The 19,147-nt window shown below is 49.0% G+C and overlaps 1 protein-coding gene across 3 annotated transcripts in view; it reads left to right on the top strand.

Moving 5' to 3' along the window:
* Nucleotides 1-5,817: 5,817 nt before the first annotated feature.
* LOC116946536 (doublecortin domain-containing protein 2-like) overlaps nt 5,818-19,147 on the top strand; it is a 67,699-nt gene continuing 54,369 nt past the window's right edge. The window contains exons 1-3 of one of the 3 annotated variants that reach the window (XM_032961513.2): nt 6,145-6,424; nt 6,588-6,952; nt 18,366-18,420. In XM_032961513.2, coding sequence (XP_032817404.2) covers nt 6,651-6,952; nt 18,366-18,420 — 357 coding nt within the window. In that variant the 5' untranslated portion in view covers nt 6,145-6,424; nt 6,588-6,650. Of the gene's footprint in view, nt 6,953-18,365; nt 18,421-19,147 lie in introns of all 3 variants that reach the window. The other 2 variants (XM_076070118.1, XM_032961514.2) reach the window with 2 other exon arrangements.

Here is a 19,147-nt window from a genome sequence, read left to right as displayed (position 1 = left end):
TGTATTTATACTGAAGGAATCCGATGAGCTATGAAGCTCTTTTTCCACGCATGTCCAGTCGAGAGGCGGGTCAGAACGTTACAACACCAAACAATGCGAAAAATTCGATAGGAGCGCAACGTCTAGGAGAGAAAAAAAGAATCGCTTCAAGAAGGGGGAACATCCAAAATGCAGAATGTGAAAGCGACGAGAGCAGACGCCGCAGGCACGCGGTGAACTTTGTGACACTTACGGGATTGTCGCAGGAATCGGCATTGTCCATCGGTATACCCCGATTGTTTTCCCCCATCCAATAGAAAAAATGTACTGCGCTGCGGAGTGCGGTCCAAAAATTGTGGCAGCACGTTAAAGTTAATCTCCTGCCATAACGCAAAAGGAGGGTGTTTAATGATGATAATAATAAGCGCGAGACAAGAATGAACACTTATCAGGACCTGCCAACACTTGCGAAACTGCCGACACAAGGCAATCTAGCTCAGTGATAGATCAGGCAGGCTGCCTGTACTAGTGCACTGTATGGATTTAATGAAATGTTCAGAATTGTGCAAATTGAGTTGTCGTGGGTTTTTAATGCTGCTATAGACGGCATCGGACTGGCCAAGCCCAGAGGCCGCGGGGTTTGCTCCAAAGGAGTTAGGCGCGAACATCCATTTATGGGATAGGAGCAGTGAGGTTTGGATCGCGTAAATATACACGTGTCCTTAAACGCGCGACCACCCGACACAGTGAGCAATCCTAGAGGATTTTTTGTATGCAAAAGCAAAGTGGGTCGAAAGTGGTCGAAATTAATGAGTTACCCTTAATGAGGTTTTATTAAATTCATATTCAGAAGGGGCCTGGATTCGATGGCGTTAATATAAATGTGTCGTGAAACCCGCCACGACCCAACACAGCCAATCAGTAAGGTTTGTCACGTAAACAGAACGTGCCAATTCGTCGCTAGTACAGCACACCGGTGTGTTAGAGAGCACAGCCAAAACGACGTTTCGCCAGTAATTGCAACTAGCTTCATCAGGCGACAGACAGATCACAAATCTGTCTGTCGCCTGATGAAACTAGTTGCAATTGCTGGCGAAACGTTGTACTCAGATTGCAAATGGATTTGCTCTCCAACACACCGGTGTGTTGTACTAGCAACGAATTCTGTTTAGGTGACAAACTTTACTAATTGGCTGTGTCGGATTGTGGCGGGTTTAACGACGCATTTATATTTACATGATCTAGCCCAATAAAACACCTGAATTATGGAAGATATTGGTCGCGAAAGCCTACGTGTTAAACTGACATGCGGACAGTTTCAACTGCCGCGGTGGTGAGATGTTAACTATCTCGCCTGGTATACATGAGGTCGTGGGTTCGATCCAGACCCTGGCGCCTGTATAATTGGATATTTGCACGTTCTCCCCATGCTCGTGTGGATTTTTCTCAGAGTCCTCTCGTTTTTCCCTCCACATTTAGAGAATGCGTTTAAGATTATTTGGCTGTTTTACATTTCCACGTGATAATAAGCCACTTCGTTGGGCTATCATTTATGGCCAGGTCGCTTCTGAAAAAGAGCTGCATAGATAGCTCAGTGGGGCTTACCTGGTAAAATAAAAAAATAAAAATAGTTTCATATTTTAATTTTTATTTGGCAAAGCGGCTGAAACAGACGGCCTCGGCGATAACAGTGAGACGCACACGTAAATCCACTGCTGGATGAACACCTCGTGACCCTGTGGGTTGACCATACTTCACCATGCTGGTCAGTGAGGTCCGTAAAGGCAGGAAGCATAGACGTAGCCGCATCGTACAAGAACCCCCCGATTTACATCTCCCCCTATTCCATCGTTTCGTATATACGTCGTCGCTTGACTGACACCGCTGCCCCAATTTGCGTCGCCTTAAGCCCGCACTGACGTCCCTGACAGCACCATCGTCACTCCTTTCTCGCTGTCGGCCGCCTCTCTCAGCCTTCGGCTTGCACTATCACCTGCTACTTACTACCCAGTAAATCGCTTCCACCGACGTCGTTTCGATATTCGCCGTCGCACCTTTCAGGAACGCATCGCCGACTTAAGGCGTCCTCTCGTGGCCACCACGCAGCGCAGCAGTCACTCACGATGACCTATCTGGTGGTCGCCCATCATACCCCAATTTTCCAAGCTTAAGCTCTGCGTAGCTACCGAGATCTGAGGAGCTGGGGTACATTCCGGGTGATTTGACCGTAGCATTAGCATTTCGTTACGGTTGATGTTTTGTCTTTTAAAAAAAATGCTCTTTAGTTAATGTTTCCGTGTCGTTTAAAAAGTGTTATTTGCAGCAATGCAATTTAGAGTTTGGCCAGACATCAAAGACAAAGATCCCCGTATAGCCTTAACAGACTGTTGGGGCAAGTGCTGTTAGCGAGCAACTATGAAGGCGGGAACGGCACACGAGTGGTTGGGTGACCAGCACCACACCCGGCCGCCTTTGTCTCGCCAGTGGCAAAGGTAACACATCGCACCAGGTACTCATTTGAGGCTCAATCGACCTAGGGGGAGGCCCAGGACCGGTTCAGATAATCGTCACTGGTGTTGGTCAGTGAGCGGCGCTTTCAGATGTGCTTCTGCAGCCGTCTGGAAACGCTCTTCCTTCCGATATTAGGAAACTATTGGAGCTATGCACTTTTAAATCACAAAGATTCACAGACGCGTTTCTTTAGAACCGCTTTTTGCGTTTAGTTTGTTGTCATTCCCCCGCACCTCCGACTAGCACGGTTGGCTACGTACGGTGCGAAAGAAGTTCAACATGCATACATATATAGGGATTGGTCAAATATTGTCGTGCTGGACTGCGGAATGATCTGGCCAGCCTGTCGTCGTGAGCCCCTTCACTGCCACGACACGTGGCCTGCCGTCAAGCAGACTGCTTCAAAGACAAATGTCACGATTTGTTTGATCTACAACAAAGTGCACAGTGAGGAATACGTGCAGTGAGAACATAAACACACTGATTACATTGCATTGGTAGGTGGGAGGAGAGTGGCGTCTCTGATAATAATATCTGTCAAACTCTCATCAGTGCTTCCCTTATTGCAGACCAATTCAGACCGCATTGGTCACCCCGTGCCCTTGATAAAACTCAACGTTCATCCTACAAAGTCCCATCAACAAGGGAGAAACGCAAACAAATAGACACAACACATTTGCCCGCATTGAGACGCCCCGTACGCCGTATGGACGTGAAAACTCGATTTCCCCGTACACGAAGAATACGGGCTTGAACCGTGTGGCTTGACAGCTATGGATGTTGGAGGTGCATGGGGCGCATCTGAGACCTGCACGTCCGTAACGTGACCGTTGAATTCCCCGCGCCTCACGTGGCGAGACGTCGCCATCGTGCGGAGTGACAGCGGCGAAGCGGCAGTCGCGGCCAAACCTTCGCTGCTCTCTGCGGGGAGGGAGGGGGGGCACGAGGAGTCGGTGGTGCTCGTTGATTTAAAACGCGTGGGCAGCGCGAGGCCAACACACCCCAGCGCAATGCTTCTGCCCTAGCAATGTCACCATACAATAACCGTACGCCCAGTATTTACGAGGATTATGATTCGATATATTTGGTATTAGACATTCCCCGACCCCCCCCCCCCCCCAAATATTTTGAATTACGTGTTGAACCTGCCCTAACGTACGCCCTCTAAATCAACGTGTCCCTCTATTTACGTCTCTCCAAGCCCCTTTGGACACTTTTCACTATTTTGTTCGCTGCCTTCGCTGTCTGAACCGCGCGTCGTCACAGCAGGTAGCGCCGTGCCGATTCAGCACTCACTACCCAAGGCGCGCACCTGGTAAGTTTCCACTCTCACGTTAAGCGACCTGTCCGAAAGCCCCTCGCCAGCCTGCACGCTCTGGCCACTTGAATTGACCATCAAATATTCAGTCACGAAGCACTGCGTTCTGACCACTAGCTTGATGCGTATGGCGCTCCTGCTTTAACAAAGGTCACTTCCAGATGTAAATGTTTAACGAGAAGCCAGGCACGACGACATTACTCATATTCCGTGCGCCAGAGTGCACATCCTTCAATCGGAAATAGCTCAGAGAACTTGATGAAATGCCATTTAAGGAAGTAATTACTTTAAAAGGAATTAATGTGATTTTTTTTAAAATTTTCACTTTGCTTTAAAATAACGAGCCCGAGACAATTTACGAATGTGTGATTTGGGGCTGACTGCCGAACACAAAGGAATAATTATTGCACCGTTCACCTGTGGACATGCTGTACAAAACCGAATGAGGGAAATCGTCCACATACGTGCACCTGTACATAATATACGTGTTATGTATAAACTGATAAGCGCATTTATTAAAGCCACGCCAGCAGAGCACGCGGGCCCTGCGTCGGCTAGCTCCTGGGAAAAGCACTGCGCCACCAAAGAACCCCCCCCCCCCCGCCCGGTATAGCCTTAACAGACTGTTGGGGCAAGTGCTGTTGGCGAGTAGCACCTACGAAGGCCGGCAAGGGCACACGAGGGGGTGGGTGGCCAGCAGCACGCCCGGCCGCCTTTGTCGCCGTCAGTGGCGATGTTTGCTACACACCGCACCGGCAAATCGTTTTGAGGCTGAGTCGACTTAGGGGAGGCCCAGGACCGGTTCAGATCATCGTCACTGGTGTCGCCCGTAAGAGGGAATCGAACTCGGATCGCCAGGTTCGTAGCACAGTGGGGCTAGCCGCTAAACCACCGCCACCAAAACCACCACCACCACCACAATCACCACCACCGCCACCACCAGCACCACCGCCACACTCGTGGTCTCCTCGGCAACCCGCATTCTTCAAGCCCTCCGGAGCAGCGGCCACATTTAGGAGGAGTAAATAAATAAACGGCGGCATAAATAAATATATAAACGAGCCGGCAGTGGCCAAAACACACAGACACAGCACCGCCCACCACCAGCAGCTGTACCACCACCACCACCAGCAGCACCACCACCAGCACCACCAGCACCACCAGCAGCACCACCAGCCCCACCAGCACCACCACCAGCAGCACCACCACCGGGACCACCACCACCAGCAGCACCACCACCAGCACCAACAGCTGCACTACCACTAGCACCACCAGCAGCAGCACCACCACCGCCAGCTCCACCAACACCACCACCAGCCCCACCAGCACCAGCACCACCAGCACCAACAGCTGCACCACCACCACCAGCACCACCACCAGCACCACCAGCACCACCACCAGCAGCACCACCACCAGCACCACCACCACCACCAGCAGCAGCACCACTACCAGCACCACCACTACCAGCACCAGCACCATCACTACCAGCACCACCACTACCAGCACCACCACTACCAGCACCAGCACTACCAGCACCACCACTACCAGCAGCAGCAGCACCACCACCAGCACCACCACCAGCACCACCACCAGCACCAGCAGCAGCACCACCACTACCAGCACCACCACTACCAGCACCACCACTACCAGCACCACTACCAGCACGACCACTACCAGCACCACCACCAGCACCACCACTACCAGGACCAGCACCACCACTACCAGCACCACCACTACCAGCACCACCACTACCAGCACCACTACCAGCACGACCACTACCAGCACCACCACCAGCACCACCACTACCAGCACCACCACCAGCACCACCACTACCAGCACCACCACCAGCACCACCACTACCACCACCACCACCACTACCAGCACCACCACCACCACCAGCACCACCACTACCAGCACCACCACCACCACTACCAGCACCACCACCACCAGCACCACCAGCACCACCACCACCAGCACCACCAGAAGTAGCGCGCGCGCGAGCCGTCATCTCGAGCTGCGAGTTGAGTTGAGCCACTCGATCCAAGTCGGCAGATGATTGCCGAGCACAACATCGGCCAACAAGGGGCAACAACACTCGTGAAAGCGCGACCACGGAGGAGGGAGGCCAAGTCTTCAGCACCTCCAGCCACCCAGAGAGATGATGTCCTCTTGCAGATAATAAAGGCAACAGCAGAATGAAACTTCGCCGCTCCCATGAATGGAAACACGCCGAGCAGCGGCAGCGGGAGTCGTGCCCACGGCAACGCTCAAGTGGCCACTACTGGCGAGTCCACGCTGCCGGGACATGCGACCGTGGAGGAGGAGCAGGAGGAGGAGGAGGGGGGACACGCTCCCAGGAGAGGGCTTAGCGCTGGTAAATCGTGAGCAGCGGCGGTAGCGGGAAGAGGCCGGTCCGCCAACCACGACAGCAACAAGAGCGAGACAGAGGCGACACGCACACGGGACCCAACGTACAGCCCGCGCGGCTCCTGCTGCTGCTGCTGCTGTTCTACTGCTGCTGCTGCTAACTGCTGCTACTGCTGCCGGGCCAGGTGGAATTCGCTAAGGGACCCAATCTTTCTTGTTTCGTTTGCGCAAAGAAGAGGCGCAAACGAGGTGAGCGTCAGCGAACAACCACGGGGTCCGGTCCACGCCCCGCTGCTCACGCTCGCTGCCGTGCTGCGCGAAGGCGCTCGTCGTGGTGGACGGGTCTCAGGGTTAGGGCAAATTGCCAACGCGCTAGGACCTTGAGATTGGTTGTCTTGTTGATCTTTCAAAGAGCGTGAATAAGAACAACTGACGAGGAGGATACCCAAGGGCAGCGGCGAGTGTGAAACTCGAGATGTCCTCCAGCGCCGGGAAGACTCCGTTCGTGGCGACGCAGTCTCCGCCCGCGAAGAACATCCTCGTGTATCGCAACGGGGACGCCTTCTTCCCGGGCAGGAGGCTCGTCGTGAACCCGCGCCACGTGGTCAACTTCGACGTCTTCCTCGGCACGGTCACGGACGGCCTGCGCTCCACGTTCGCCGTGCGGAACATCTACACGCCGGCGGGCGGCTCGCGGGTGCCCGACCTGCACAGCTTGCTCCAGCACGGCGGTCGCGAGTTTGTGGCGGCGGGCAGCGAGAGATTCAAGAAGCTCCAGTGGGTAGCACACACACACACACCAACACACACACACCAACAGACACCAACACACACACACACACACCAACACACACACCAACACACACACACACCAACACACAGACCAACACACACACCAACACACACACCAACACACACACCAACACACACACCAACACACACACATCAACACACACACACCAACACACACACACCAACACACACACACCAACACACACACACCAACACACACACACACCAACAAACACACACACACCGACAAACCCACACACCAACACACACACACCAACAAACACACACACACCAACACACACCAACACACACACACACCAACACACACACACCAACACACACACACACACCAACACACACACACCAACACACACACCAACACACACACCAACACACACAGACACAAACACACACAGACACAAACACACACACAAACACACAGACACATACACACACACACCAACACACACACACACCAACACACACACACACACCAACACACACACACACCAACACACACACACCAACACACACACACACAACACACACACACACCAACACACACACACACCAACACACACCAACACACACACACACACACACCAACACACACCAACACACACACAAACACACCAACACACACCAACACACACACACCAACACACACACACACACACCAACACACACACCAACACACACACACCAACAAACACACACACACCAACAAACCCACACACCAACACACACAAACCCACACACCAACACACACACACACCAACAAACACACACACACCAATAAACCCACACACCAACACACACAAACACACACACCAACACACACACACCAACACACACACACCAACACACACACACACCAACACACACACCAACACACACACACCAATACACACACAAGCACACATACGCGCGCGTGTTGTACAGGGTGGTCTAGATGTCTTGTGACCCATCGTTTAATTCTCTAAAACTTAATATTTTTTTGTTAAGTTTATTTCAAAAGTAAATATGAAAATAAAAAACACATGTTACTGGTCAATTAATTAGGGGTCACGAGACATCTGGACGACTCTGTATATCCCCATGAATTGATATTCTCGTGCAATTTGTACTTCATTGCTTTATTCATATTTTGGGATTCTATTGAGCGGCTTGCTTACCCTGCCTCTGTCTCGCTCTTATTATACCCATCACCCCTCCGCACCTCCGATTACCGCGGTTGGTCTACGCACGGTGCAAAATAAGCTCAACGTACACACATATCTTGGCTTAAAGCCTTCGTGACTGTATGTAAAGAATGTAAGTGAAGTATGTGAAGACTACATTCACGTATCGTTGCATTTGCATTGTTTATTGATGTAACTCGCTTGTCCCCCTTGTGCCACTGCCGGAGATCTGTGAAACAGAGCTTCGTCGCTTCATCGGAGTGCTCTCACACGATCGATACAGATTCTGATTCTGACATAACCCACCGGGGCTGTGTATTCCGGAGCACAGCCCCAGACAGCTCCGGCTGCTCCCATCGTGTCACGCACGTGTTAGAGCGTCGGTTGTCGCGGTAGTGTGCGCCCTACAGCTCCTCGTCTTCAGTTGGTTGTTTGTTGTTGACGTTTCACGCCACGTGCCGGGAACTTCTTCAGTTCTGTTCATTCAGCACGTGCCGGCGAAACGTCGGACGCCGTGTTGGACAATATGCGTCACAGCACGAAAAGACCATCACAGGAGCCGATACGACAATTCGAGAAGGGACTGCTGTGTTGGGGGAGCGGTGGCGCAGTGAGCTGGGGTGACACGAATCGCGAGGAACCCGAGTTCGACTTTCGGCCACGGCTAACATCAGTGGCGAGAGATAACTGAACCGGTCCTAGACCCCGCTGAACCAACGTGGACTTGTGAGCGTTGGTTACATTATTAAAATCTGTTGCGTTATTTTTACACTCGGTGCATTACTGGTATATGTTTGTAAATACTGTATTATTATTATTCATAATACAGGGGTTTTTTTGGGTAAGATCGCGTAAATATATTAGTAAGGCTTGTCACGTAAACAGAACGTGCCAATTCGTTTCTGGTACAGCACACCGGTCTGTTGGAGAGCAAAGCCACAACATGTACCATCTGAGTACGACGTTTCGCCAGTAATTACAACTAGCTTCAATAGGCGACAGTATCGGGTGGTGGCGGGTTTATCGACATATATATTTACGCGATCTAACCCAAGCAAACCTGTGCTATGGATTATATTGGTTGCGAAAGCCTGTTGCGTGTATTATTATTAATATGTGTTGTTGCTCTGGCGACCGGGAGATCGATGACCGATGCTCGGTCGCCGCGTTGCTAAAAACTCATCGTGATTTCTCACTCAACAACAGAGTGGAGCTGCGTGAAAGCTGCCATCTTCAATTTTCATGAAGATAAACAAATGACAGACACCCTTCGTCAATCGACTGCTGGAAGAAGGCCCCCTCACGCCGTGTCAGCCATTGGGCTTTGTTTGATCACACCGCAACCATTTGGTAGAAGGGAAGGGCACAGGATGAGATGTCACTCGCTGTGATGTCAGCCGTGACTGCGAGCCGAACTCAATTCGCGGGGTTCATCGCGCAACGCGCTCAGAACTACGCCACCACTCTACCCCAATGTTGAAATTAATAATAATCTTCATCATCATCATGAACCATGATCTATTCACTGATGGATGAAGGCCTCTACAGCCACTGTCGTATTTCAAGGTCTTGCGATGTAATACTCCATCCAGGATCTGCACTAATCTTGTTGAAATTACACGGTGGAAAAATACCAAACGATAAAATAGTTCACCCTAGGCGACGCCTGTGCTCAGGTTTTTTTTATTTTTTACAGGTGAATTTTTGCCCGGCTGTGGAGGGTACAGGGGGACGGCCGCAGGCTCAGCCGCCCTGCTCTATTATTTCTCATTATAATAATAAAGTCCAAACTAGTTGGAACAATATTGAACGCCAATGGCAATTAATCCATGGGGACGTCGGAGCCACTCAAGCAGATCGGGGGGCGTGCGAGCGGAAGCAGAATACGCGATGGACAAAATCACACCCACCCCCCCCCCCCCCCCCCCGTGTCGTTACTCATCCAGTATAGCGTTTAGACATTGTTTAAAGTTTAACAACGGCTGTCTAGTGCCACCCCCTCCCAATGTGTTTTTCTGTTTGCCCCCCCCCCCCCATTTTAAACAATGTCACACTACAGGGCTGACTTAACCCCACCGGGAGCCTCATTGATCGTGGCAATGGGGCCCACACCTCTCCCGGGTCATGCCTCTGAGCCAGCACAGCTCCCATTGGTCATGGAAACAAAGCATCAATAGGCCGCTTTTGGTAGGCAGGCAGCTAAGAGCTACTGGACCGGAGATGCGGTCACTACCGGGGCAGCTGATGCCATACGCTTGTCTCGCTGCCATTAGACGGAGGGGTTGAGGTTTAATACAAATAAAAATCTCGGTGTTTAGTGAGTCTGGGCAGGGGTGTAACAACCTTTTTCAAAGGGAGGGTGGAGGGGGGGTGGTATTGAAGATACGACTGTAGGCCCTCCTCCTTTCTCCTGACTCACTTTTACTGAAATAGCTGCAGATGCTTTTGAACCCGTATACAACAATTTGTAGGCTATAGCTATATGTATTATTTAAATTGCACCGTGTATTGGCTTTCGTGGAAGATAGTTTCACATTGACAGCATTAACAACACAGATGTAAAGGTACAATACTCACGATTAAGTTAGCGTGCCTCTTGCTTTCATGCCGGCTCCATCGGTCGAGGATTTCCTCAAAGGGGGTGTATCGTGCTACTTTATGCTGCTCCATTGACGATATCCAGGATGCGTTAATCAGGACTTGGTCCATGGTCGACCGCAGATAATATTTAATGAATACATTTTAAAGAAGATTTTTTCTTAATTTTTTTTTTACCAGGTTCGGTTGGCGCTCCCAGAATATTTTCAGAATCAGAATATTTACTTAGACTGGAGGAGGAATCTGATGAGCTCTAAAGCTAAATATATTTTTCACAGATGTCCAGTAGGGGCACGGAGAAAGAATGTTACAACAACAAACAGTGCAAAACAACGTTAGGAGTGCAAAGTATAAGAAAGGTAAAGAAATCACACAAACATACCAATAACAAACTAAACCATCCCCATCCATTCCAGCAAAGCCCACTGAGGTATTAATGTATGTTTCACAATCGATCTGGCCAGAAACGACAGCTCAACAAAGTGGCCCATCATTATTGCACCAAAATCATCTCAACATTCTCAAAGCACGCTTCTAAATGTGGAGGGAAAAACCGGAAGACCCGGAGAAAAAGTTTGTGCGACCACGGGGAAAACATGCACACTCCAAATATACAGGCATCGTCAGGGTCAGGGTCGACCCCCCGACGGGCTGCATACCCGGCAAGGAAGATAACACCTTCTTTATATTGACATTAGCCCCACGTTGGGGGCCTCGGTGCCGACGCCGCGTTTCAGGATGAAGGAAGAGGGAGGGAAGCAAACGTGATTTGAAGATTTCGTGACTGCAGAAATTACTCTTTGTTTCTTTCGGTAACGTCACGTGGAAAGAAAATAACTTTAATAATAGATTACGAGGTTTCGATTGCAACACAAGCAACCGTCATCAGGTAGAACTAAATTTGAGCGAGAGGCAAAACACAGACACGGAGACACACAGACAGACACACAACATAGACACACAGACACACACACAGAGAGACACACAACATAGACACAGAGACACACAAGCAGAGAGAGACTCACACAGAGATATACAGAGATAGACTCACACAGAGACACACAGAGAGAGTGACACACAACATAGACACACAGACAGACACACAAGCAGAGAGAGAGAGACAACACAAAGATACAGAGAGAGACACACAACATAGACACACAGACACACAAGCAGAGAGAGACAAGACAGAGACACACAGAGAGAGTGACACACAACATAGACACACAGACAGACACACAAGCAGAGAGAGAGAGAGACAACACAGAGACACACAGAGAGAATGACACACAACATAGACACACAGACAGACACACAAGCAGAGAGAGACAACACAGAGACACAGAGAGAGTGACACACAACATAGACACACAGACAGACACACAAGCAGAGAGAGAGAGAGACAACACAGAGACACAGAGAGAGACACACACAACATAGACACAGACAGACACACAAGCAGAGAGAGACAACACAGAGACACACAGAGAGAGTGACACACAACATAGACACACAGACAGACACACAAGCAGAGAGAGACAACACAGAGACACACAGAGAGAGTGACACACAACATAGACACACAGACAGACACACAAGCAGAGAGAGAGACAACACAGAGACACAGAGAGAGAGTGACACACAACATAGACATACAGACAGACACACAAGCAGATAGAGAGACAACACAGAGACACAGAGAGAGAGTGACACACAACATAGACACACAGACAGACACACAAGCAGAGAGAGACAACACAGAGACACCAAAGAGAGTGACACACAACATATACACACAGACAGACACACAAGCAGAGAGAGAGACAACACAGAGACACAGAGAGAGACACACACAACATAGACACACAGACAGACACACAAGCAGAGAGAGACAACACAGAGACACAGAGAGAGAGACACACAACATAGACACACAGACAGACACACAAGCAGAGAGAGACAACACAGAGACACACAGAGAGAGTGACACACAACATAGACACACAGACAGACACACAAGCAGAGAGAGAGAGACAACACAGAGACACAGAGAGAGAGTGACACACAACATAGACACACAGACAGACACACAAGCAGAGAGAGAGACAACACAGAGACACAGAGAGAGAGTGACACACAACATAGACACACAGACAGACACACAAGCAGAGAGAGACAACAACAGAGACACACAGAGAGAGTGACACACAACATAGACACAGACAGACACACAAGCAGAGAGAGACAACACAGAGACACAGAGAGAGAGACACACAACATAGACACACAGACAGACACACAAGCAGAGAGAGACAACACAGAGACACACAGAGAGAGTGACACACAACATAGACACAGACAGACACACAAGCAGAGAGAGAGACAACACAGAGACACACAGAGACAACACAACATAGACACACAGACAGACACACAAGCAGAGAGAGACAACACAGAGACACAGAGAGTGACACACAACATAGACACACAGACAGACACACAAGCAGAGAGAGACAACACAGAGACACACAGAAAGAGTGACACACAACATAGACACACAGACACACAAGCAGAGAGAGACAACACAGAGACACACAGAGAGAGTGACACACAACATAGACACACAGACAGACACACAAGCAGAGAGAGACAACACAGAGACACACAGAGAGAGTGACACACAACATAGACACAGACAGACACACAAGCAGAGAGAGACAACACAGAGACACACAGAGAGAGTGACACACAACATAGACACACAGACAGACACACAAGCAGAGAGAGAGACAACACAGAGACACAGAGAGAGACACACACAACATAGACACACAGACAGACACACAAGCAGAGAGAGACAACACAGAGACACAGAGAGAGAGAGACACACAACATAGACACACAGACAGACACACAAGCAGAGAGAGACAACACAGAGACACACAGAGAGAGTGACACACAACATAGACACACAGACAGACACACAAGCAGAGAGAGAGAGACAACACAGAGACAGAGAGAGAGTGACACACAACATAGACACACAGACAGACACACAAGCAGAGAGAGAGACAACACAGAGACACAGAGAGAGAGAGTGACACACAACATAGACACACAGACAGACACACAAGCAGAGAGAGACAACAACAGAGACACACAGAGAGAGTGACACACAACATAGACACAGACAGACACACAAGCAGAGAGAGACAACACAGAGACACAGAGAGAGAGACACACAACATAGACACACAGACAGACACACAAGCAGAGAGAGACAACACAGAGACACACAGAGAGAGTGACACACAACATAGACACACAGACACACAAGCAGAGAGAGACAACACAGAGACACACAGAGAGAGTGACACACAACATAGACACACAGACAGACACACAAGCAGAGAGAGACAACACAGAGACACACAGAGAGAGTGACACACAACATAGACACAGACAGACACACAAGCAGAGAGAGACAACACAGAGACACAGAGAGTGACACACAACATAGACACACAGACAGACACACAAGCAGAGAGAGACAACAAAGAGACACACAGAGAGAGACACACAACATAGACACACAGACAGACACACAAGCAGAGAGAGACAACACAGAGACACACAGAGAGAGTGACACACAGCATAGACACAGACAGACACACAAGCAGAGAGAGACAACAAAGAGACACACAGAGAGAGTGACACACAACATAGACACACAAGCAGAGAGAGACAACACAGAGACACACAGAGAGAGTGACACACAACATAGACACACAGACAGACACACAAGCAGAGAGAGACAACACAGAGACACACAGAGACAGGCACACTGTGTTGTCTCTCTGCTTTTGTGTGTCTTTCTGTGTGTCTCCGTGTCTGTGTTTTGTCTCTCTCTCAAATTTACTTCTACCTGATGACGGTTGCTTGCGTTGCAATCGAAACGTCGTACTCTATTTTTAAATTGATTTTCTTTCTACGTGACTTTACCGAAAGAACCAAAGAGGGAGGGAAACGTGTTCCCGACCGATGGCAGCCACGCTGCCTTCCTGCTCCCCGACACAAGTACGATCAACGCCGCAATATTTTGACGATGGGTGCAAAGGACGCGTTCTGAGTCTGTGAAAATGAGCTTTGTAGCTCATCGGATTCCTCCAATGTAAATGAATCGTCTGGTATTCTGAAAAATGACGGTGATCTCCTGCTCTTAAAATGAGCGTTGAGGCATCGGTGGTCATTTCCCATTCGCAGCCCCGATCGAGTGGTGGAGATTCCAGATTCCTATGGTGGGAGCGAGAATTCCCAAAGGACAAGCACTGTTTACTTTATCTTTGGGACCTATTGTTGCCAGTATCAAAGAATGAAAAATAAGAATAGGTTTGACTAATTGAACAGGAAGGGTTAAGATGTGCAAGGAATCAAGTCTGCATTAACCACACAAACTTGTGGCAAAACATGCAAACAATGTATGCTCTGATAATATATGCATTGTACTTGAAACTGAATGACCTGTACCGAAGATAGCCTTCTATATGGCCTTGTCCCACCAGTGTCAGACCAGAGAATGCCAAAAGGCGAACATTACAAAGACAATCGGATAATTTATAACTTAGCAATTATAATTTTATCAACTACAAACAAATGGATGACGGGCTGAGCCAAGCCCCAACCCGGATTGGAACTCGCAACCAGAACGTTGTGGGCCGCTCGTTCTACAGTCGATTCGCCACGCTGTAGAGCCATTAAACAAAGTAGCTCCTCCACTCTGGCGCATACAGGCAGGGTCAGGTATCCCTCTCTTATCTTTCTTCGTTCGTGCGGCTAATGATGTCGATGCTGCAGAGCAACAACTACAATTTCACATTCAGATGTTCAAGCCAAGCAACCGTACGTAGGAGACATCGCTGTGACGTCTCCTACGTATTTGTGGATCGGGCATTGCGTTGTGGTACGTTGTTAAAGCTCTGTTCTGGATGACCACATTCGCCACGCCACCGGGGAGTTTTTAATTTTCCATTTGTGCATCAGGCAATCCCACATCGACAATTTAGGGTGAGGGGAATGCGCTAGAGGCAGCGTGAAGAGGCCCCGGTGCAAGGAGCAATTCTGGCTGCTCTCTGGAGGGGCCTTACGAGTGGGTGGAGAGGGTGGGGTGTTGCGTCATCGATCGCTGCCATCTAGGACTATGCGTTAACTCGGGGCCCCTATAGGAACCTTAAACATTATGGGGGGGGGGGGGGGGGGTGGGGGCATTGTGCAACCTTTAAATCGTGGGTCCCGAGTATGGTTCAGCGATTGAATCGCTGTCGATCCGGAGATGTTGCAATTGACAAATGCACTCATCACCGAAACTGGCTGTGGTTATGAAAATCTATGCTGTGTAAAAGTAATAATCTACACGGTGAGGATTCAAGGCTGCTGGGTTTGACCTTGCTTGTGTGTTAGTCTGTTTTTGAGCACGCGGAATGAAGGGAATTCGGCTCTGGTTGGTTTAGCAGCCAGATTGCCCATTCATATGTGCATACTTTCATCCACGTTTTGTACACAGCCACTTCAAAGGGCAGATGTCCATGCAAGTCAAATCCTTGGGGAAGGTGTACTCTGAGTTGCTTATACAGCACAACGTGTTCATAACTATTTAGAAACAAGTTGGAACCTTTACCAAGCCGCACTGAGATCTGACGAGATGCCAGGCTGGGATGTCCGTTGTTAATTCTGGCCTATGCATTCGATTTGTCTATGCATGTATCGTATGTTGAACTTCTTTCGCACCGTACATCGCCAACCGTGCTAATCGGAGGTTCAATGTTGAGTCCATGGGTAGTGTTAGTCTAATGGTAGTATTAGTCTATGGGCTGTATGTATGTTGAACTTCTTTCGCAATGTACGTAGCCAACCATGCTCATCAGAGGTGCGGTGGAAGGACAACAAACTAAACACAAAAATCAGTTGTTGCCCGATGATGATGTGGCACTGCTTTCGGTGCGGACTCACCGACACAGGTGACCCTATAAGTGACACAGAGAGCACCTTCAGCAGTAATACGATTGGTATCAAGATTTTTTTGGGACCAGACCAGAACTTTGCGCAGTCATATAAGCATGATTATTAAAGATTCCACGGAGTGGAGATTGAAACTCTGAGCGGGTTATGTGCTTTTAGCATCAGCAACATTGCATCAGGGCAGAGCAGTGGAACGGTGGAGCAGTGGTTAGCACACAGTGCCATGAACCAGGGGGACCTGAGTTTGATTCCCATCCACGGCTAACATCAGTGGCGAACAATGTCTGAACCGGTTCGGGGGCCTTCCCTTTTTCAAGTATTGAAGTCTGGTCAAACAACCTCCTCGGGTGGCACGGCTTGGGAAGCCCTCTCAATCGAGCAGGGGATCAACGCATGGATGGAAATAATGCCTTTGTTTATTGAACCGTAACTTACGATCCGCCGTATTACTGGCGAGGATACAACATTCATCGCAACCCCCCAGGGGAAACATTTCTGTGAACCCAAAAATAAAAAAGTTGATATGTGAGGGCATTAAATATCCATTCCCATTGGTGTTCATCGTATTCTTCCAAAACTGTTGTTGAGTATTGTGTGTTTTACGCAACGCACCGTGCAGTATAACCTTGCATTAAATAATTAACCATACATATATTTTTTAATAAAACATAATATCTTTGCAGCCTATTACCAAATATTGCACCTGATCTCATCAGTTCTCAGAAGCTAAGTAGAATTGAGCCTGGAAAGTGTTTGGAAACGCAACCACCATGCACACACCAAACCATCGATCTATATTTTATTTTACCAGGTAAGGCCCACTGAGTTATATAGCTCTTTTTTTAAAGCTACCTGGCCACAAATGATAGCTCAACGAAGTGGCTTATTATGTGGCAATTAATAGCAGCCAAATAATCTAAAGGCGTATTTTTAAATGTGGAGGGAAAAGCCAGAGGACCCGGAGAAACATCCACGCGACCACGGGGAGAACATGCAAACTCCAAATATGCATGCGTCAAGGTCGGTATCGAACCAACGACTTGTATACCGAGCGAGGTAGTTAACATCTCGCTACCATGCCATAGGGCTGTGGGGCTACGTAGTGGTGATACGTAAACTGAGGTCAACACGTGCAATACACGTGTTCAATTTCACGGGCTGGAGCGGTGCCCTGCTAGTTGGTGAACTGCACGATGAAACCGGGCAACCTGAGTTTGATTCCTGGCCACAGCTAACATGAGTGGCGGGTGATATCTCAACCAGTGGCCACGATACACAAATCGATTGCCATAGGGCACCTGGGGAACGTGCTGGCCAGTATCTGGAGAGGACAGTGTACCAACTTCTATTGCTGCACTGTACTTCTATGTTTCCACTTTATTCTCCCTGTCTTTACCCACCCACACTGACCAGCCATGTGAAGTATGGCCAAATAGCTCCCATGACTCAAACGGTATGGGGAGGCCCTCATCCAGCAGTGGATTGACAAAATGGCTGTTTGTGTGCATTAGCTATTCGCTCCAGTATATGGTATAAATTTATATTGCACTAAGTAATTCTGGCTGATGAGTTAATTAACAATTTCTGTCTGTGTTGCTTTCCAGCTATGCTGAGATTGGAACCATTAAACCCAAAACGAACAACAAATGCTTTTCAGAGGTAAGCCCCAAAATGCACGCTCACAAATGTGATTTTAAGTTAACATTTACAGCTAAATGTGAATGTGCATTTCTAATGTCTCTGTTTATTTAGAATGTTCTCTGCTTTGTCTCTGTCTGACAGAATCTCTTTCTCATTGCACATGAAGTATGTTCTCCTATAACGAAGTAGTTGTGTTCCTGAAGAACACCGCGTTATTGAAAAGTCACCTTATAATTTATAATATAGGGTAAAGCACAGTTCGTGATAACACGTGAGATGCGTATGCAGGCCGAACAAAGACTGAGGCCTATGGGTAGCATCTAGAAGCATCCAGCAGCATCCCGCTGCCTTGTGCGATGATACGCCGAGGCAGCTGTACGACTGCTTTGGCCAACTCACGCGATGCAGTTCCATTCACTCAATCGCGTTATAAAAAAAATGTGTTCCCCAATGCATTCATTGCGTGATATCCAAATCGCGTTATGAATACTTACACGCGTTGTAGGAGAACAGACCATATCCCTCCCTGTGCACTTTGTTGTCTCCGCTAGTGAATGGAAATCGATCGAATAGATCGTTCACGTTTGTCTTGTCGGGCAAGAATATTGCTGACCTTTGACGCTGTCTGCTTGACATTGCGCGCCACGTGTCGGGGGAGTGAAAGGGTTCACGACAACAGCCTGGCCAAATCATTCCGCAGTTCCAACACACACACAAAATATTACCAATCACAATGTGTGTGTAT

Source organism: Petromyzon marinus, chromosome 27, assembly GCF_048934315.1.
Source record: "Petromyzon marinus isolate PM22_M1 ecotype Great Lakes invasive population chromosome 27, UKy_Petmar_22M1.pri1.0, whole genome shotgun sequence".
Taxonomy (NCBI): Eukaryota; Metazoa; Chordata; class Hyperoartia; order Petromyzontiformes; family Petromyzontidae; genus Petromyzon; species Petromyzon marinus.
The sequence above is the reverse complement of the archived record's forward strand: the minus strand, read 5'-3'. Positions and strand labels throughout refer to the sequence as shown.